The sequence below is a fragment of the Balearica regulorum genome, chromosome 5, assembly GCF_011004875.1.
Source record: "Balearica regulorum gibbericeps isolate bBalReg1 chromosome 5, bBalReg1.pri, whole genome shotgun sequence".
NCBI lineage: Eukaryota > Metazoa > Chordata > Aves > Gruiformes > Gruidae > Balearica > Balearica regulorum.
This window is the reverse complement of record NC_046188.1, coordinates 56,022,099-56,043,802: the sequence shown is the minus strand read 5'-3', so window position 1 is coordinate 56,043,802 and position 21,704 is coordinate 56,022,099. Positions and strand designations below refer to the sequence as shown.

The following is a 21,704-nucleotide window of genomic DNA, read 5'->3' as shown; positions in this document are numbered from 1 at the left end:
AAACAGCCTGATTTCAACAACCAGAAATTAAGCCACTGGCTACCCACTCCTGTACGGATCATTCAGTCCAAAAACTAAACAATGATTAAACAGGGCTATTTTGGCAGAGCTGGCCTTCAGGAAACAAAAACACGTAGCCAAAATGTAAAATTGTTTTCAAAGGCTCAGCAATTAACAACCAGCTCCAGGCAAAGCTGCAAGGCAGGGGCGGAGGCAGAACAGAATCAATACCCAGTTTCAGCCCTTCTTTTTTACCGCTGGCCCTTGCAACCTCCCAACCAAAGCATGACTTTTCCTCAAAGTGTGAAAGTAATTCTTGAATGGGTTCAATGCATAATTCAAGACGAAGCACCACGTGAATTTTACCTTTTAGACCTTGTTCGTATCTAAGTATCCAGAAGCTCTTTGGCTCAGGCCAAAGAACAGGACACCTCTGCAGCCTCCCAGGCATGGATGGATGGATGGATGGAGCATGAAGGATCAGACACGACAGATTTGGCCTAAGTGAAGGTCAAGAGGTCCCTGGCATTGAAGCCCAAAGTAATTACGGTTGCGCAAAACCTACTGCTCCCATTGCCTTCCCTAAGCGCTCTTTACTTAAAAGGAAAAGCAGGCAATATAATGTACGGTGCAGTAATAAAAGGCTTGTCCAGGGGATTGGATAAACGAACCTAAAAAGTTAAGACGCCGCTCAAAGATCTGGCACTTGACACAGAGTACTGTCCCCTCATGGCTTTCCAAAGGCAGCATGATCCAGCTGCACTTCATGCTCCAGAGTTACTGAGGCCACGCCACAGCCCAACAACAAACCACGGACCGCATTTATCAAGGGAATTTAGATTCAAAAACATCCATGTTACTGGTCAGGACACAAAGTGTTTATTTCTCCTTTAAGGCTTTGCTTCCACATACTGAATCATTAACATTAGGGGAAAAAAAAAGGGGGGGAGAGGGTAACTGAAGGAAACTACTTCGAAGAAAGATGTCTTTTTTACTAAAGTTATTTTATTAAGAACAGAAACTGCAGCCCTACTTATCACACTCATAATTCTCCATAGAGTACAGCGCAATTTGGATCTTGCTTTTGTAGCAAGTTTGAACTATAAAAGAACTATGGTTTCTAAAAATTAATTTGAAAGATAACAATGGCTTGGTAGACATTTGAAAGACAAAGAGGAAGGGAAAAATAAAATAAAAAGAACAACTGCTCAATTACCCTGAACAGTCATAAAAGGGGAAAATCCACTCTACTAAGAAAACCCCAAACTACTTCGGGGTCCCTCCGAGAGGAACTATAACATGTAAAACTAATTATCCTAATTTTCTGCATTTTGACTTGCCCCCCGCCCCGGGCTGCTCAGGCTGTGGCCTGCATGCCAGCCCGGGCACACCAGGGCCACAGCTCCTCTCTCTTGGCCTTTCCCCTTTCCCTCACAGGCCCATGTGGGTGACGCAGCAGGGAGGGGAAGAGAGTCTCCCGGAAAAGACTTTGGTGGCAGCAGCCTACCGCTACCGGGACCACAACAACTCATGTCACATGCGGTTTCCCAGATTGGTTGGGTTGATGACACCAACCGAGCGTGGACTGAAAGCCTGCTGACGTGTCACGCTTCCTCCAGCACGGAGCGAGCTGCGTGACCTGCGCACCCACTCACTCCTGTGCTGCCTCACGCCAGCTGCCTGGCAAAGCTGAGCTCTGCAGCTGGCATGACAGTGAAGAGCATTTAACAGAGCTGCGCGCCAAAAGGAATCCTCTTCTGCCTCCCACTCCTTCACCACCTCTTCCCTTACGTCAGATCTCGTGCCTGCAGACTGAGTTGCAATAGTAGCTACGACGGAATTGCACTTTCAGCAGTAGCAGGCTAATACACCAACATTGCTCAAACAGTAAACTGCAGCCTACATAGCTAATGAGGGAACTTTGCATCCTACTTGCAGGGTGGTAGCAAATGAGGGTGTCAAAGATGTCAGTGGCAGGAGGAGGGGAAGAGGATCAGTTAACAGAAAACATCCCTGCACCTGACGGACAGGGAGTGTATCCAAAGTACACAGATACAGAGACCTTCTTCACATGCTCTTCACCCTACATCAACATGCATGAAGGTTTTGGCTCTTCTTAGGCTATGGAACTGGGGAAGATTCCCATCCCCAGGAGCCAGTCTGGATGCAGATAGCTGGGATGCAGCCCGTTCCCCTGTTTGGGAAATTGAGGCAAAAAATGAGGTGGCAGATCTGTTTCCCCTTCCTCCTCCAAAGAGACACATGCCTGAAATTTGTTGTGTCCTGCATCAAAATGGATAGCAGTTTCTTGTTTGAAAGCAGAGCAAACTTCCTGGCAATGACAAGTAAATGCCCGCATCTTGAATAGATGAGAGGTTTCTGTTTAAGCCAGCTCTTAACTTGTCTCTCGAATGGACTCCAGCAAGTGAAACTGTGTTTAAACAGGATGCTGCATGTATCAACGATGCAGGGGTCAGCACGTGCCCACCACGCATGGGAGGTTCAGATGGGCCACCCTTATGCCCTTTGGGGAGAGGTAATACAGACTGAGGCACTGCTACTTCTGGCAAAGACTTTTAGCCTGGGAATGAAGTATCTTTAGCAGAACACCAGGATCTGTTGACTTGGAAGGGAAGTGATGGAAGAGACAGCACTCAGACTACCCCAGCTGTCTGTCTGGCACAGATCAGAGAAAGCTCCAAATAATGCACATCAGGACTCCAGGCACTGTAACATACTGCCTGATGAGTCTCAGCACTTATTAAAGTGCAGGAGTACTCAAGGACTACGGAGCAGAAAAAAAGCCACTGCCTGAAATACCCAACACAATCTAACCCACAGTCCGTCATTTTTTTTGTGGACATAAAAATGTGGAGCAATGCTAATGCTGCAGACCTCCAGGCCAACAGTACACCTAGCACTTCTTCACAGCGGCCATATCTTCCCATCAGAAATACACAGCAGGAGGAAATTTCCTACTGTCTCCCAGCTCACATGAAAAGAAATATTAAGGCTAAAAAATATACTGATGGCCAGCTCTTTTACACACATCAGGTGCTTGTGCCTACTCCATAGTCTGATGCTAACAGGGTTTGCTTTCTTTCACTGCTAACATCTTTTTAACTCAAATGCTTAAGGATTAAAAGTCAGGATGAATGGAGGAAGGCTTACCACTCAGGGTATTCTGACTAATAAAAGTTCTGCATTTTAAGACTGGCTGACACACATGCAATATGTTCTAGGTTTTTTAAACACGAATTCTTGCAAATTTGCATGAGTCCAGGAGATGGAGCTTTGTACAGTCCACAAAGTATTTCTTATGAAAGTTCCCATGCAGGCAGCTGAACCAAATCCAGCTATCTACCTCTCAAGTCTGCACAAACACCCCCCTAATCAGTACTTCAGCACATCTGCTTTACTGTCAGTGTCGACTCTTGCATGACTCTCACCACCGCAGCTTTCTGAAACTGCTGCTTCATTTCTCGTGCTTCCACAGAGCGAGCCATTGCAAAAAGCTCAGACTGGAGTTCAATGTATGTGCTGCTATAGCAAGTACTGTTGGGTAAACCTCAGGTTCACCATCCCAAATGCCATTTCACTTCACCTTCACTACACTGACGTGGGCAAAATACTCCAGTTTAACGTGGTTGTTGATCATGTAGCACACTAGAGCAAAAAAGAAAAATACGAGCATGTATGCAACAGTGAAAGAAATACACTCAACCTAAACTGCAAGCTACATAAACAGTACTAAACTGCTGTATGCCATGGGATTATCCATCATCGTGATGAACTGAAGCCAAAGCTCGTGTTTTGTTAAACCATATCTGTCATTGGTATCTGCTGCATGACATTTCTGATTACAGTTGCTTTCAGACAAGCTTTTCAATTTTGTTGGGGAGACAAATCTAATTGCTGTTTAATACCAAACAATACTGCAGCAGGACGTGATTGCTTTGCTTAAATAACATTGTTTTATTAAACTGCTCAGATTCGACCCCATTAGTTTGATCTCTGGATCAAACCAGAAGCAAGGCTGAGAGGAACCCTTATCTGAAACAGAATTTCTAACCAGACCAATTTGTGACCCTCAGAATTTTATTACACAGCTGTAGAAGGTACTGATGTTCGCTAAGAGGGGAACACACAATTTCCAGAGATCACTGAAACTTAGGCTTTACCTATGCTTTCAGGGGAATCCTCTATATTGGGCAGCTAAATTGAGGGGATTATTGTGCAGTATTTTACCACAGAACTTTTAAGCCAAGAAGTTTCAAAACTGAGAAGTGACAGCGTGTCAACAGTACAACATGGCCAAGCTCCTAATTTTTCCTGCTTTTTATAACCTCCTTTGCTATATCTAAAGTTGCCATACACAGAAATACAAGATAACAGTAGGAGACCACATCACCATCTGCTCTGATCTGGTAGGAGTAGAGACTTATGTGCCCCACAAGAGCACAATCAGGTAGATGAAGCTCTGAGACAAAGTCTGGCTCCATTTCCCTGGTGCTCTATGGAGGCAGGAAGAAAGGCCCAGCCCACTCCCCGCTCTGGGCAGGATGAGGTTGGGGAATTGCTCCCTCCGCTCTCAACCTTGCACGTCCATCAGTGCAAAAAGGGATTATCGTAACAGTCCACCGTTGTCCACCAAGAGTCACGCTACGGTCTCCAGGCCCAGGAGTAAGTGCCACTGTCTGTGTACCCAAACGTCTCTGCAAACGGCCTCCGTGCTCAGCTCTACACCACTCCCCACATATGCCATTTACGTGTAAACAACCACCTTTGTTTAAAGTGTAACTGTATTACAGGCTCACAGGTAGGACATGGGGCTGGGATTTAGGACAAGAGGTCCATGCCTAGCTCTCCCACTGCCCCAGGCAAGCTGTTTCACTGCTTTATGCCCCTGTTGCCCTGGAAAGGGTGGGGGATAGTCTACTCTACTCTCACACAAACCACTAAGATAAATCTCAAAAGTGCTGGGTCAAAATTACTACGTAAGAGCTAGGCATCAGTGAAATGGTGCTCCTGCAGCATCAAAGCCGCAACACTCACACTTGGTGAATTCCAGAAAATTAAACACTTTCTCCAGCAACTCTCTATTCCTAAGTCATTACACAGCACTCACAAGTGTAATACCACCTGGAATCTGGGGCCACTGAAACACTGAGTCACCTCCCTGCACATCACAGAAATATTATTTGTTAAATCATGTATGTTTTTGAGATCACAGTGTGGCTTAATCACAGAATACTAAACCAAAAGAGAATCCAGAGCTGATTCTCCCTTCCAGAGCTGAAGAAAGTTATCAGGAATAAGTAGTGAAGTCTAAGGAGGTATCTGTACCATGAGTTTGAGCTGTAAATGGAATACCTGATATGAAAGATAGGTATTACTGTATCAGCAGTTTCTGAAAATTTATCAATTTATAGTCCTAGTTTTGCCAAGATCGGCAGAGCTGAGCAAGATGGGATGGACTTTGTTTTAAGGAAAAAGATGTTATGGTTTTCCCATGAAAAACCACACCAAAAACCCAACAGAAAAAAAACCTCACAAGGAAACAAGTTCTTTTACAGCCTGTGTTTCACAATAGCTTTTGGTGTGCCCCAGCGACCACTAACATATATTATACTGAGAGACGTTTCCACCCCCTTTCTTGCAAATCTCAAATGCCTTCACCATCAGAACTGATCCTCTGAGATTTGGATCCTTCCCAAGTTCATTTAACCTGATTAATTTTTAATGGCTGTCACTGGTTATTTCACCCAGTCAGTCAACAGCTTCTACAGTTCAAAACACCAGCCACCTTTTTCCCACTCTAGCATAACACAGGGCTCAGGATCTACGGAAATTATTCATCTGCATCGTAAAGAACTTGAAGGAGCTGTAAAAGAGATTGATCCCCGACAGCTGCACTAAACTTGAAAGCCCCTTCCTGGCTCTGAAGAAGGAGAAGTCTGACCTGAAAAGGGGTCTTGAGCGAGCAGCCTCAAAGGGAATAAAATATCAGCCTGTAAAACCAGCACTCACTAGGAAACTCAGGTGATCTTTTAATGTAGGTACAGCTCTTGCCTCAGGCGCAGCCAGTGCAATTACTTGCCACCCAGCATCTCCAGCTGGGGTTGATGTAACAGGCTGTACTTCATTCACTTCCTTTTGTCCTGAGCGCCCAGAAATGAACTGCCGGTACTACTTCTCTGGTGACCAAGCCCTGTAGGACAATGCTACCATTTATCATCATATCCAATACATATTGCTATGCCATTAACAGTAACCTTTTGTATTGATTCAGCTCCAGTTACTGCATCTGTGCTGGTTAACGTTTTTAATAAATCCTGTGGCAACAGAAAAGAAGCTCACACTAGTCAACAACACTGTTCAGTACAAGGGTTACAGACTTTTAACCAGAAGTAAAATTTATCTCAAAAGCAGGTGATGGAAGAAAGAGAGAAGCCTTTATTTATCCAGCGGCAAGTATGCCCAGAAATCCTTGGGAAGCAAGAAAAGGACCCTCGCAGGCGTCCCATTTGTGCAGCGAACATTGCTGAACCATTTCCTGTTGCCAAGGTATGTGCTGGCGAGGGAGGTTACCAGGGCTCCGCGACGTATTGTCATGCAAATGATGCAAAGTTATTGAAGGGACTTCCCAGCAACAGCTCACAATTTTTTTTCACTAGTTTGATCCCAGCATTGAAAAGGAAACAAAACAACTGCGGGAATGTGAAGCAGCATTGGCCTAAGCCAGCAACACCAGCTATCCCAGTGCTACGGGAGTACCAAACCTGCCTTTGGGGAATGCAGTAGGCCCTTCTGCTCTTTATTTAAATGGCAACGGGGAAAGAAACCTGCCCTCGAGTCCCAAAAAACACGTGCAGTGCTTTTTAACTACATTGTTTTTCGTGATCTGTTAAGTGACGCTGAAAACACGGGAAGAAAGTGACACACAAACCTTCGCTTAGAAAAATCAGAGTACACGTTCCATTCGCATTTTGCTACTTGGGATTAACTTGCTTGCAATGATTTTGAGTTGAATACTGCAAAAAGCTTACTGGCAGAAAATGAAACTGAAAACACACTTTAGAAGCTGTTTTCCAGAAAAAGCAAAAGAACGTATACTTGCAGTCATACATTTATAAACCCAAATAATTTCTTGCCTTTTCTGATTGCTATTACTTTAGCTTGGTAGACTTTTTTCTGCCCTTTTCAGCTAGGGAAATTAATGGTTTCCAGCAGTGGTAATGACTTATCAGCAGAATAACTGGTGTTTAATTTCCCTTACTTGAAATAAATTACTAGAAGTTTCTTAGTTTTCACAGAAGTACTTGTAAACAGGAGCTTTCAGTTAGAAAAATTCACAGAGGTAAAAAGATGGTTTATTTGCCTGCACGAGGGAACCAGTCACGCACCACAAAATCCTTCAGAACGAACAGATATCCAACACTCAAAGCATCCTCCGGACATGACTGAATCAAAGCTTTCCCTTAAATCCTAGTCAGGTTTAATCTTTCCCATACTTCACAGCCACCTCAAACTCTTTCCTAAAAATGAAGGCAGAAGCTGCACGTAGTGTCAATCACCTATTGATTGAACCATAGGAATAAAGACCCACCTTTCTGGATTTACCATTCCAGGATGAACTGCAGAAAACACAAAGTCATGTTCTTGCATTTGAATGCTGCCCTAGCTGACTCAAATCAGGGTAAGCTAAATTCATGTCACCTAAAAGAATGGAAGAAAACTGGCTTGACTGATTTGGAAAAAAAAAAAGGGGGGGGGGGGGGGGGGGAGGAAATTTCCTTATCAGGAACTCAGACACACAGCCAGAAGCGTCAGGGCAAACACTTAAAGCACAGAAACTTGGGGAGGAGAGCGGAGCATGGGGAGAAGTTGCAGGCCAATTCCAAAGAAAGGCAAGAGATTGAAGACTTTCATGCTCCTGAGAAAAAACATGGATTAGAAAGGACTGGGAATCTGTGTGGAAAAAACAACTTACAACCCAAAGAATGCCCTTGTCCCATCTCCCTGGGCCATATCCAGTGAGAACTCAATGCTTCAGACCTGAAGGAACCCAGTTCTCTTCGTACGACCCTCAGCAACCCAGAAGTGACTGCAAGAATCGTCATCATTCTTCCTAAAACCCTACAACAAACCTTCCTCAGGAATGCCAGATAACCACGGCTACCAGTGGCTCTGCAAGAGCAAAGGGTGCCTCAGCAGCCAGCCTTCAAAACCAGCTGTTTACGAGCCAAAGGGAATCAGCCTCTGCCATACACCCCACAGGCCTGGAATAGCTGCAGAGCTGGCAAGGACTGAAGTCCAGTGGGAGGCTTTTGTGAACCAAACTCGCACGCGAACAAGCGCGGTACAGAGCAGCAAAGCACAGCGTGGCCACGTGGCTGCAGAGGGGACTCCCACGTACCACGGCTCGCTGTGGAGGCAGAGGTCTTGTGGCTGCACCTCTCTGAAGAGGAAAGGGCAGGCATCACTGCGAGAGCCAAGAGAGCTGGAAGCAGGTGAGGCTGTGAGCTCCCTTCTGATGTGTGCCCTGGCACAGTGCAGGAAAAAGCTCACACTGGTACAGGGGGGAAAAAAAAAAAAAAGTCATCACTCAGATTTATACTTGCTGGGAGAGCAAAAAATACTGCAGAAGGAAAAGGCAAAGCTGGAAATTCAGAAAAGGCTGCTGGGAATAAGGCAGAAACAGAAACATAGCCTCTGAAGCTTAAGCCAAGGCAAAAGAAACCATGAAAAGATGAGACAATGTGATGGGAAAAAGCAAGAGGGCAGTGGGGCCCAAAGCCTGCAGAACACCCCATGCTGCTGGGCAGAGGGAAGCCAGGGTGGTGCCTGCAGATGACCATGGGGCAGAGACAATTTGGGCTGGTTCATATGAAGAATTCATTTTGGGCAACTATTTGCAGATCTGGATTTATTCCCATTATCGCATCACTCCAGCCAAGGGAAGTTATAGTACCTTTACGTGGAGCAGCAGGAAGAACTGCACTAACTCTTGTGGGCAGCTGGACAAGTCCCAAGCTGCCCGGAGCCATCCTGGTGCTCGGCTAAGGCGGCAGGATGCCAAGGAGATGACCTGGGGGAGTTCCGCTCTCACCCAGGCACAGTCCTGTACCACAGCCCCAGACGGTAAACTTACCCCATGCTTCCACAGGACCACGTTCCTCCTGCTCCCCCACTCCTCTCTTCAGACACACACTGTAGGACCGCATCCTCCAAACATGTTGCTCGGTGTCGTGCTTCACAGGGGTCCACTCCCCCGGGAGGATTTACCCCTGCCAGCACCTTGGCTGCACTGCTCCCCCACCTGGCCAGGCACCCACTGCCCTGGGGCATACCAGTGCTGAGCAGACACCCTGCGTGCCCTCCAGTAAATGAGTTCTGGTAATCAAAGGGGTAACCGATTGACAATCTAAATGAGGACAGCTTACTTAAGCTATCCCATGTGATTTACAGGAAACACAGAATTTTAGCAATGTTAAGTAGTAGAAATATATGCGCCTAACAGTACAATCACAATACCATTGCCAGGTTCTACAGGCAGTAAATATGGTGTCCTGCTCTCTCCGTCCTCAGGAGTACCTTCAACACCCGGATCTGACCTTACTGCAAGCCCAGACTCTGTCCCTGGGTAATCTCATTCCTGGCAGTACACCACAAGGCAATTATTTATGGCACTCCCCTCTCCCACATTCCTGTCAGCCAGACCCCATCGCTGCAACAGCTCCTGCCCTTCCCTCCTCTGGCAAGCTCAGCTGCTTTCAGCACCACTGACGGGCGAGATGCCGCAAGCAGAGCGGAGCGGAGCCAAGCCCGCTTTCAGCCCTTCAGCAAACCAGAGCAGCAAAACACAAGAGTATAGACTGGGCTCAGACCAAAACACCCCAGTAGCGTGAAACTGAAGAACTACATATGCTTCAACCAGACTGTGCTCAAGCCCATTCTATCAGTTGGCACCACAGATATAGCAGTACTGCAATTCTACATACATCAACTGTTCACTGGCTTGGACCTTCATCTCTAGGTGGCACTATTTGCAATATATAACTTTTTAAAAACACTAATGTTTCAAAGTGCCATCTGCTGGTACTTACATATAGCTATTTCAGAACTACTGTTTTTAAAGTGCTGTATTGCATCTACATGCCAGAATACTTATTTATCGTTGTGAGAGCCTGGCAAGTAATCACTAGGTTTCAGAAACAAAATCAAGTATTTTGACAGCATATGAGGCTAGTAATTTAAGATGGACCAGACAGTAGCACTTTAGAGTTCAACTGGAGTGCAGTGCTTTTCTTTTAAAACTGTCTTAATCACAAACCTATGTTTAGATTCATAATCAGGGCAGAGGAATCCTGTCTTTCTGAAAAATTAAACCCAGAAGTTACCAGGTTCCACTGGTTATGAAAGTAGTTACTACACTTTACAAAAACATTGGGGCTTATTTAAATTCACTTTTTAATATGGCAAAAGTTAAGTAACACACCAAGGCTTACAAACAAGTCACAACAGCTCAGAATAAGTTCATTTATCATTTTCCCCTAAAAAAGGAAAAAGCTATCAATCTGGTCTGCACATTTATCCAGCAGAAAGGAGACTCTTAAGGTCAAAGCTATTCAGAACCTGGAGGCACAACCTCAGCAATAGTGACTGTACAACAGCTGCTGCCCTTTGGGTTTAGGGAAAACTACCTCAGTAAAGATGCAAGACCTGAGAAAAGCTAAATTGTTATCAGCATTTACCCAAACCTCAAAGACTATTCTTAAAATTACTTACAAATAACAGCACCAGTTACTTTCAGGAACTGGTTGAGGTCTGCTTAAGCTTTCTGGACAAGGAGGAGATGCACATTACCTGCAATGATTCCATCAACCCCTCCAATTTTGTCGTGTGTCCACACCCCACCCCACCCCCTGCCTAATCCTTTCTGCATTTTCTACATTTCCAATTCTTGTTTTCTTGTCACTGTTTTCTTCCCTAGTTCTTCCTGCAGGACACACAGAGGCACAGCCCTCCATAAATAACACACATTTGCTTTACTCACTTGACGCTATCAGATCAAAAATCCAGTTTAAGCACAGACACCAATGGTACAGCTGGTCTAGAACAGCAACCACCACCCAGATTTGACGCTGTAGGACAGCAACATAGAAACTATGGCCACATCTGCTTCACCTTGAAAACTGCCCATTTACATGCAGCTTCCTGAAAGGGGCAAAAGTTTATAAGACACCAACTGTTTAGAGACAACACAAACTTAGTCAATGAAAATTTATTCTTTCAGTAAGTCGTATCCAGCTCTTATGCTACCAGTGCAGAAGCTGTTGATGATTCACTAAAAAGAGGAGAGAGAGAAAAAAATATTAATTGCAAAGGCAGTTTTTCAAACTAGTTGCCAAAAATACTGCTTCAGTTCAAAACTTTAACTACCAGTTGTGAGCTTAATCACTACCTATTAAAAATTTTTTTATGGCATAAAAAAAGGAAGGATTTCACCCTAGCCTAACAGCGCAAAAACATATATTCAGAAACTAGCTGCATTTGAGTATTTTCAGAAAAAGAGCTCACCCTGACATCTATGGGAACTGTCCTACGTTGGCTAAATTTTCCTAGAGAAAACTACAAATAACTTTCATTTTTGCTGCAGCTAAGCCATTTCTCAATAAATTTCTCAAGTAACACGAACTATACAAGTATCTGAGTGAGAACAGAGACTGCAGTTTGCATAAAGTATTATAAAATTATCTAGTAGTGACTTCACTTATTGAGACAATTATTTTTTCCAAGTGTTATCACAGTTATTTTACCCAGCAAGAAGTTCCATTAATTTATCAGTTAATATTTATTCTTTGCTGCCTGGTTTACCTATATGCCTGATCATAATGCACTCTTCGCCCTTTGAATAACAGCCCCAGCACATAGTTTACAAAATCTACAGGATCTTGGTGAAAATAGGAACATAAGAGAAGACTTACTACTTCCAATTGGGCGGCAGCACTCTCTTAGTTTTGTAGTAGCGAGCCAACCTATGGATTCTGCTTTCAATCAGAATCAGGCGGAACTTGGCATCTTTATCCTTGAAAAGAAAGTTTCATTACAGCCAAGCACTACTTTGACTTCTCAATGATGTACAACTCAGATGAGCTTTAATAAAGTAACAAAAACCCACAGCTACTGCTACAAACGCCACATTCCCATTACCTAAGTCTGAGGAATCTGGTAAAATCCAAACAGGACCAGAAATAAGTGGTTTAAAGCAATGTTTTTAAGATCCTTTTCACAAAGACCATTCTCCTTTATCACAATGCCTCCCCAAGCCCCTATGTTTACGCAAAGAGGTTGGCTAACAGGGAGTACACAAAGAGCCTTGGCTTTGTCAAGTTTTAAATAAACTACTGTATAATTTGAAAAGAAGAACATGGAGAGTTATCTACTTAAATTAACACTCACCTTTCTGTTTCTCTCAAGATGTTTGCGAACAGCAACAGCTTTCTTAATCAAGTGATAGAGATCCTCTGGAAGGTCTGGGGCCAGTCCCTTCGATTTAAGGATTCTCAAAATTTTGTTGCCAGTAACAAAGCGAACCTGGGCAACACCATGGGAATCCCTCAGGATCACACCTGAAACAAACATTTACATCTCACAGAGAAGAGAAAAACCTTACACAAACAAATCTTGTGAAACTAACCTTATAGTTACAAGATATCCAAAAAAGGTCTTCTCTAAACTAAAAACCTTTCTGGTGGAAACCATGAACAAATGGTAGACAATGAGTGAGAAAAACACAACTCTCAGAAGCTAGAACACTTAGACAACTAACATTGACATTTAGGCAGGTAACACGTTAAGTGCTATAATATTATTGAGAAATTTTCAACAAACTCACCCTTTCTTCTATGGTTAACAAGATGTCATACACATCTTTACTCTAAAAGCATATACTGTACCATAGGGATCACTAATACTCTCAGGATTACAACAATAAAAAAAAAAATCATTCACATAGCACATCATTACACAGATACCTAACATTTTCTGCTTGACAAAAACCAAACACTCAACTACTTCACAAAATATGTTTCTTGCAAGAATGAGATATATTATATATTTTTTGTGGCATCCACACAGTGAATACATAGGTACATCAGAAAACCTGTATTTTCTTAGCATGTTATTTAGCATAGGTTGAAGGAAGAATTACATATTACAATCAGAAAAATACATTTTGCCTCCATTTAGGAGTTATTAATAAATCATACCAATTTGTGAGGGAGTCAGGCCTTTTTTAGCCAGCTTGTAGATCTGTTCCTTTACATCATCAGAAGTAAGTTTCAGCCACTAAAGAAAATTAGAAAGAAAAAAAAATAATCAAAACAACAAACAACTCATGAACACTGCTTAATACAGAGGCACAGGCTAGCGATATGAAAGCTTTTTATAAATGGCATAAATAGATGCTTTGCAATGCTTGAAAACACAATCAAGAACTGAAATTGTACTTCTAATGATATGCAAAAAAATCACTGCCATTGGGAAGAACTCTTTAATTGGGCTTTTGACAGAAAAAGGTAAACTTTTAAAGTGGAAGTACCCTTAATGAACTAAGGGCATGCTGACCTTACTTAAGCTAGTGCTCTGACCAGCACATTACTGTTGTAAATAGTTCAGAAAACAGTCAATTTGTTCTACAATGGCAAAGGCCAAACTCAAGCATGAAGAGAATAATTTAATCTCTAGGAATTATTAGCACACAGACTTAAAATAATTGAAGTACCACTTAAATAAAGGTTAAGTACAAATAGGAAAAGAGACTTTTTTTACCCAACAGATCATCTGGCCAGGAAACAATACTTGCTTTCTCAGCACCCTTAAAGGCCACTGGCTAAAGTAGCATTTTATCAGGCCATAATTTAACAACGATAACACAAGATACCACAGTTATCTTGGATTTCTTTCCCCGGGCACAGCTAAGCTGCGGGAGCCGGACATCACACTGAAGGCCCCAAGGCAGCACCCGGGCCTGTCGAAATGCGCACGGGGCAGAGAATTTACTTACCGTAGGCACGCTGCGTCTGTAGGGCAAGGCTGACTGGGACAAGCCCTTTCTGTGGGGAAGAAGCAGATCACACGCTACAGAGAGCCGAATAAGCAGACTAACCCCACTCCACGGCAGCCTACTACAAGGGTTCCCTGCAGGGCCGCATCCACCCTACACGGCCATGGCCTACGGCCTCCCTCCTCGCCTGGAGACAGTGTTGCCACCAGTACAGGCCGTGCCGGGACAGCACCGGGAACGGGCACCTCAGCACCGGCCCGAGCCTTTCTCCACCCTGCCGCCATATCGCTACAGCCACTAGCCAGCCTGCCCCCCCCCCCCAAATCCCCACACACGCCGCGCTGCTCCTCCAGCAGCCTTTCTACTCCCACACCCGTCCGTGGTGCACTTCTAGCACCCGCAACAGCCCCAAACCGGCCCCGCACGCCAACCCTAGCCCCCGCAGCAGCCACTTACCCGGGAGCGTGCATGCGACCCATGATGGCGGCGGCAGAAAAGAGCGAGCGACGCGAGGCTGCGGCCCTTCCCGCTCCACTTCCGCAGGAAAGGGCGGTCCCCGCGCCCAGCCCCGCCCCGCGCCCGCACACCAGCTCATCAACGACGCCGGAGCTGAGCTGCGCGCGCCGCCACCTGAAGGTCCCGGCTCGCACCGCGCGAGCGCGCACCGCCCCCGCGAGCGCGGCGCGCTGTTGGCGGGCGGTTGGCGGTGTGAGGGGGCAGGGCTGGGGCCGCCCCCGCCCTGAGGGCTGTTACCGGCGGCAGGACCCCCCTCACCCGGCCCCGGCGGACAATGAAGACCAGCGCACAGTTGGTTTTCTCCCAGCGTAGTGTTTAATGTCCTTACAGGATAGTTACGGAGTCACATTTAACCCGTTCAGCACGGGCACGACGGAGGGCAACATTGTACATCTTTATTTAAACGAGCTCGCTTAATTGAAGTATTTGGTTTTTACAGATATATAGATAAAGGGAGGCAAAGTATTTGCTCTCACTGAATTTCATCACCTATAGCACTCTTAGTCACAGTGTCAGAGGGGGGAGCAGAAGGAAGGGGAAGGCAGCCCTGTTCCCACCGCAGCCGGCGAGGCCCAGGAGCCCTCAGCTGGAGGCAGATGATAGGGATTTCTACACAAGCCTAGTTGTAAAAATAGAGAAAAAGAACTTTTATCAAAGATCACACATGCTTCCAGATAGAGACAGGTAGCTGTTAGATCGTAAAAAGGCAGTAATAAAAATTTCAGTGCAAAGGTCTAGGTTAATAGAGAAAAGGAAGAGGTCTTAGCACAAGCTGTTACTCTGAAATACCGAAACAAGGTCTGTAGAGAGATGTGTAGTTGCAAGTCATACATTGCATAACAGATTTTTTTTCTTTTCATTAAACAAGATATAAAAAGCTGTTAAAACTACATTTTCAAGCTACTGAGTGTACTGCTGAATTCCACCCCAATTGAATATTTTCCTCTTTCACATTTTTTCAATGCAGTACATTGAAGTTTTATTGCAACACTCACTTTTCTCAAGATTAGTGCAAAGAGGTGCAAGCTTGGTGCTGTTCCCCTATGTGTGAGGAGAGGCAAAGGCCAGATCCAATAAACAAAATAAAATCCATGACCATAAAAAGCTTCAGCCAGCAACTATTTTGAAAAGTGAAAGGCACAAAATGAGTTAAGCTATGAAGAAGATTAAATCAGAAGTCAGGACAAGTGCTAACAATAATACAGTACTATACATTTTTTTTCAGAGTCCAGACAACTGTTTAAACTGCAAATCATTTTTTAAATGATTTTAGTTTATTTGTATTTTGTGCTGTAAGACACTGTGCTTTAATAGCAAACTGCAAAAAAGGCAGTACATATTGCTTTCATTTTATTTCACAATGGAACGTTTCACAAAAACAGTAGTCTACTTTCCTGTGTTTAAGTGACTTGTGATTCTAATGATGGAATGGAGTAAGTCTCAAAAGCATCAAGTGAGCAGGAAATATATCTAGTTAGTTATATAGTTTATTATTTACAGGCTATATACTAAATGAAAAATATGCAGAAGATGCCTAAAAAAACTGGGATTTGTTAGTGCCCATTAGTTATCAACCCAGTTTCTAACATTCAAGATATTCTTAGCGTTTTTAGTTGTAATCATTCCTACGAAATTGGACCATGAATATTTTAGGCACCAGGAGATTCAAGTGTACTTCTCTCTTCTGTATTGAAGGGAGATTGGTCTGTAGCAGGGGAAAGGAAAAATCAGATTATGAAGTAAGTTTTTAGCATTGGGTATAGAGAAGGCTTTCCCTGTATTGCCTCTTTGTTCATAGATGCGTATTTTACTTTAAAATTTCACTCTAGTCACAATCAGTGGTGATAGTCTGTCTTGCTTCAAGATTTAGTACTAAAGAAAAATGTGCAACTTGATTCTATAGCTTGGTTTAGACAGAACATGATCATCCTAAACACTGAGTAAGGTAAATAAAAAAGCTACACCTGTAGTGCAGAAACACCTAATTAAGTAACCAGTGGTATTAACAGGAGATAGTAAGTGACATTTGTACTCCACTGTCACAATATAGCTCAAATCTAATGTTTCTTGGTATGAAGTATTTTTAGTGGAATTAATTCCTAATTGGGAGTGAGAAACTGTTGCTATGAACTGTTTAAAAAAAAAAAAGTGACCAAGTTCCTCTCTCAAAGCTCTGTTAATGCAACTCTTTTCTGGCCTGCAATTCATCCAGCAGTTGTGCTTTTTAACTAGAGGCCATCCTTTACCTGGAGGTACAGATGCAAATGCCACTTTGGATTTAGTGTTTGAATCTGTTCCACATTAAATCACTGCAGTATTTAAAAGTTTTAGATATTAAGACATTTCAAAACACTGAGAAACTGGGCACATTTCCTACAGTACCACATTCAGCCAGTCTTCATTCAGCTTTTGGATATCATGGGTAGAAGGTGCGGTACTAAAAAAAAAAAAAAAACACCTTATATAAGTTGCACTAGCTACAAAGATCCATATAAGTGATGTTATTTGTAAATAACACATCTCCGGAAAAAAGACTTCCAGTAGGACCTGCAAGGTATCAAATATGAGAACGTTTCCCCTTTAAGGAGCCAAAAGTTAACATGTATACATATTTAAATACCAGAAATGAGGTAAAAGAGAAGCATTTGAATTATAAGGCACCATTACTTACAACTTCCATTACTGGCACTCACTCCAGTAAGTCTTAGAGAAGCATCAATCTGGGATTAAATGCAACGCTAAGGAATTTTTCCAGCCCTTCAACCTTCATGTTTACAGGTGTGTGTGTAAAACCAAAGTTGTACCTGTCACTGCTTCTGTGATGTCTAGTTAGTAGTGGGAATGTAATCTTAGTATATGTCATTCCTTTGATTTTCTCCAGCATCATGCCATGGATGACAACACAGGTAACAAAAGTTAAAAGCAAAAATGCACTATATCCACAGGCCTAATGATTAAGTTACAGTTTAACCAACTAGCATGGTCAAACTGTTCATCTCACTTTCATGGATGGTTTAAAAACCCCTTCCTTTACCCACAACTCTTAAACGTTTACCATGACGCTTTAACATCACATAAGCATAAACCAGGTTTTCTAGAAATCCTCCAAATTAGGCTACATGAACATTGGTCCAACATATCTGTTGAAACGCAGAATCTCTTGTTTTAAGATGTACAAGTTATCTTCAAGTAGGAAGATGCACAAAGCGCAAGTGAGTACAATTGTTCTGGTCTTAACTCAGGTGTAGAAATGACTTCACAGATAGGGTACAGCAGTTAGTCGATACCAGTTAACAGTCTCCTTGCTCAAGTTGAAGTCCTTTAGTGAGAGTGTAATTCCACCCAAGAAAAAGTTCTCGCGTAATGATTCTGCACTGAGCACGCTTAACTGAAGTTCTCTCTGTTTCAGAGTCTCCATGCTATATCCATTGTACACAAGCTAGAAGGGAAGAAGTCAAGAATGTTTTGGTTATCCAAATGAAATTACACAGACTGCCCTTTCTTCTGACTGCCTAGCCACTGATAGGTGCCTTAATTGCACATTACGACCATTAAGTATGACTGTACATCCGTATTTTATGTTGTGCTCCCAATGTTAAGTGTTTAAAAGGACCAGCGTTTTTAGATGGAAGTACTGTTTACATGCCAAGACTTCTCCACAATATGAATCAATGAATCCAGGGCAGGAGGATCTTTAGTTTTAAGATTCCTTTCCTTCTTCCCATCACTCCTCAGTCAGTCTGAGAAACTTCTGCTCACTGGTAATAGTACCCATACCTACTCAGTTGCCTTGGGGTTTGTTTTTAAACAGAGCACAAAATTTTTCAAACAAGTTCCTTTTCCATTTATATATCTTCACAATATTTTAGACAATATTTTAATTACTGCTTAGAATAAGAGAAAATAGCAAACCATAAGGAGTTACATAAATTTTAACTTGCCATTTCATTGAAAGTTGGATTTCTTGTTTTCCGGGAGATTTTGGTTTTACGTTTGGATGTTTTGTGCGTATCTGGAAGTAAGTATGTTTTTACATAGGGATTTGGATCTGCACCGTCTTCTGTAACCTACAATCAAAAACCAAGACAAGTTAGAAAACTAGTTAGTGCATACCTATTTGAACATTTATTTTCAAGTATCTAGACTTTGCAATCAAGCTAACCAAAAGCAGCAGATAATGAAGTTGGCAGTTGGAAAATTTGAAGGAAGGGAGCTAGATTGATGCAGGAATGGTGGAACTAAGTCAAGCAGATAAATGACAAAATGGAAATGGTTTTTGGCAGTGAGCTCAGTATGTCTACTTACCAGGTCTTTAATGTGCATCACCATGATAAATAGAGTGCTATTTCTATATGATATGGATAGTTTCACTTCTCCTCCCACTTTGCCTGAGGTAGGACTTGAGGGACTTGCATCTGAAAAAATATACAAGTATTTCCTCTGTAATATTTGTACATTTTCATCAGTACTACACTGACATTATACAGGGAAAAAGTACAAGCCTTAGGCCAAGTTCAGTATCTGAATTTATTTCTAGTTCCCTAATAAGAGGGCAAGGCCATAGGTTTTAAAGATTTTTGCATTCTCTTGCAAGAGCCAGCTTGGAGGCTTAGAATAAAAACTTGAATAATTTAGTCAAGCCAGAGCAAGCCCAAGTGATCCCATATTGTTGCAATTTTTGGTACCTTTTTATTTCCTCAAAACTGTATGCAGGCACATTTGGCAAGACAGTGATGCACTGTTTTCTACCTTTCTAACCAACTACAGTTAGTTAATGTCTTTTTAAAATCACATTGTAAAGGTATCATACTAATAGTCATCCAATTTATAAACAATCCCAAAAAACCATTACCTACCTATAGGTCTGGATATTCCATCTATTCCTTCCACTTTGTCGTCACGAAGTAACGGATGGAAAAAAGTATAAACAAGATCGCACTAAATTTGGAAGAAGCATTACATATTAGTTTAAGTGTTAACAAGCACCAAAATGTGAAAACTTGCATTGGATTTGCTTAAGTTATTTGAACTCACTTCTGCCACTTCTGAAGAAGTATTCATCAGACTCTGTATGTAGCTGTTCAGCTCCACTTTTCTTTTAGCTGCTACATCTTTTATATGTGTTCTTCCCAGAACCATCTTATTAGGAAAGCTACAGGGACAGAACAAGGTAGAGCTTTCAGTTAGTTTCTCTGAAGTAAGTACAGTTAATTCCATTGTCATTTCCATCCTGAAGTGCTGACATCCATTTTTTAATGACAATCACGAGTGGAAACACAGCACGCTAATAGGTAATGACATTATAGAAAGGCAAGGAAACATCTGTAGGTAACTGTTACAAGTGATATGACACACAGATTAAAGTCATTGAGTTACTCCTCTGGCTCTCCTCCTTAAAACTTAGACAGAACAGTTTTCTCCCTTAATTGCCAACTTTGAGGTCTAGTTTACCCCTCAGCAGTTTTGTCTCTGTTTCAAGCTATTTCTTCCTCCACCCAGCTTGGAGCAGTTTTGTTGCTTCTGTTAGAATAGTGATGAGTGAGTTGGGAACATACCCTGGTAACTTCCAAAGAGGAAAAAGAATGCCAAGTTTGTTGTGGAGCTCCTGGAATTCATCAAATGTTCGGAAGACAAATGTTGGCTCAACTTGCCCTTCTCTCAAAACTCTCACTACATAGATCTGCCCGAAACACACATAAAAGAAGATAAAAGTAGTAACAATATTATAGAACTGACTTAATATAATTTTCTTAAGTAACTCCTTCTACTACAGTAATCCTTCTCCTCCACACATATACCAGTAACAGTGTTTGCATTTTACAGTAGTTAGAATTATAAATAGCCCTACTGTAATGCAAAATAACATCACATGATCTTCCCATAACACAGATCCGCATTTGACAGGGGGATAAAGGTAGATAAGGCTAAGCTGTCCACAGTCTCCCTTTTAAGCCTCATTTTAAGTTCATGCCATATAGCAGGTGTACAAAATTTTAACACATCAGTGCAGGATTACATCTAGACATGTATCTCCGGGGCCAGAACTACCACAAAACTTTGCAGGTGTGGACTATGAGGAAACTATTACCTTTTTTTTAAAATTTTTTTTTTTCAATCTAATTCCTTCAAGATTCTAAAGGATTTCACGTTTAAGTGATAATTTGGCAGGCAGATGTGAGTGTACTGCATTATGCAAAAAAGAATTTGTAAAAATACTGGGGGTACGGTCCCAGGATGCGGTTATTCACATTATTATGAAAGGGAAATGAAAGTTGAGAAACTGCACAGAAAATTCAATTCAGTGGACTCATTTTATGGGCAGATGAGTTAAATGTATATTTAAAAAATGTGCAACCAGGAAGAGGTTTAAAAATCTCAACAGAAGGAGACTGCACCATCTTAATGGTTTTCTGGAAGATAAGAGGCTGTTTTGGCTTAGACAGCAGTGCTCCAATATATTGATAACAGTGACTCAGTACAAAGCTGTTCTTCACTTCTAACGTTATTCAGCTTTATTCTACCTTCCCTAGCTGGTGTCTTACCAGATTAGGACATTTACAGGAAATACAGCTTGGAAAAAGATGTACAATTGCGTATGTCAATATAGCTCACTTTTTAAACAACTTGACAAAACTAACTTGAGCTGACTATACTAGATCAACAAACAGCAGTAGAGAAGTAAAAAAAAAAAAAGATGGTTGCACGTCTACCTAGGAATACAAATATTAGCACCGGTCTTAAAGTGTAACCCAGGTTATCAAAATCCTGAGGGCAAATTTTAAAGCCTGCTGCCTCTAGTAAGACTGACTAGGGGTGTAGGTGCATTAATAGAGGAAATTATGCTTTTACTTAGGAGCAAATACAACTTTAATGGAAGTTCAGGACAAAACCAGAGTGTTTGACTTAATGACTCCTATTTGGGAAGGCACCATTTTACAGAAGGTGGCTACATAAGCTCATAAACGTGACTCAAGTCCCCATTTTTTTAAAAAATCATCTCCATCAACACTACTTCTGTTCTTTCTGCTTCCTTTTAGATCCTTTTCAAGAAGTGTCTTCATTTTGAAGAAGGATGCTAAAAATACCTAAATCTATACTCTAGCACTGCTGTGGCTGC

The 21,704-nt window shown here is 42.4% G+C and overlaps 2 protein-coding genes across 4 annotated transcripts in view; both read right to left on the bottom strand.

Moving 5' to 3' along the window:
* Positions 1-11,272: 11,272 nt before the first annotated feature.
* RPS13 (ribosomal protein S13) lies at positions 11,273-14,668 on the bottom strand. Its single transcript, XM_075755041.1, has 6 exons — positions 14,528-14,668; positions 14,072-14,120; positions 13,275-13,353; positions 12,466-12,635; positions 11,991-12,091; positions 11,273-11,350 (listed from the first exon to the last, which is right to left on the bottom strand). Exons 1-6 carry the CDS (start codon positions 14,548-14,550, stop codon positions 11,317-11,319), a joined length of 456 nt encoding a protein of 151 aa, XP_075611156.1. The 5' UTR covers positions 14,551-14,668; the 3' UTR covers positions 11,273-11,316.
* Positions 14,669-16,726: 2,058 nt separating this feature from the next.
* Positions 16,727-21,704, bottom strand: part of PIK3C2A (phosphatidylinositol-4-phosphate 3-kinase catalytic subunit type 2 alpha) — a 53,025-nt gene continuing 48,047 nt past the window's right edge. For all 3 annotated transcript variants that reach the window (XM_075755039.1, XM_075755037.1, XM_075755038.1), the window contains 6 exons: positions 20,143-20,267; positions 19,622-19,739; positions 19,444-19,525; positions 18,893-19,002; positions 18,529-18,654; positions 16,727-18,026 (listed from right to left, as the gene is read on the bottom strand). In XM_075755039.1, coding sequence (XP_075611154.1) covers positions 17,844-18,026; positions 18,529-18,654; positions 18,893-19,002; positions 19,444-19,525; positions 19,622-19,739; positions 20,143-20,267 — 744 coding nt within the window. In that variant the 3' untranslated portion in view covers positions 16,727-17,843. The remainder of the gene's footprint in view (positions 18,027-18,528; positions 18,655-18,892; positions 19,003-19,443; positions 19,526-19,621; positions 19,740-20,142; positions 20,268-21,704) is intronic.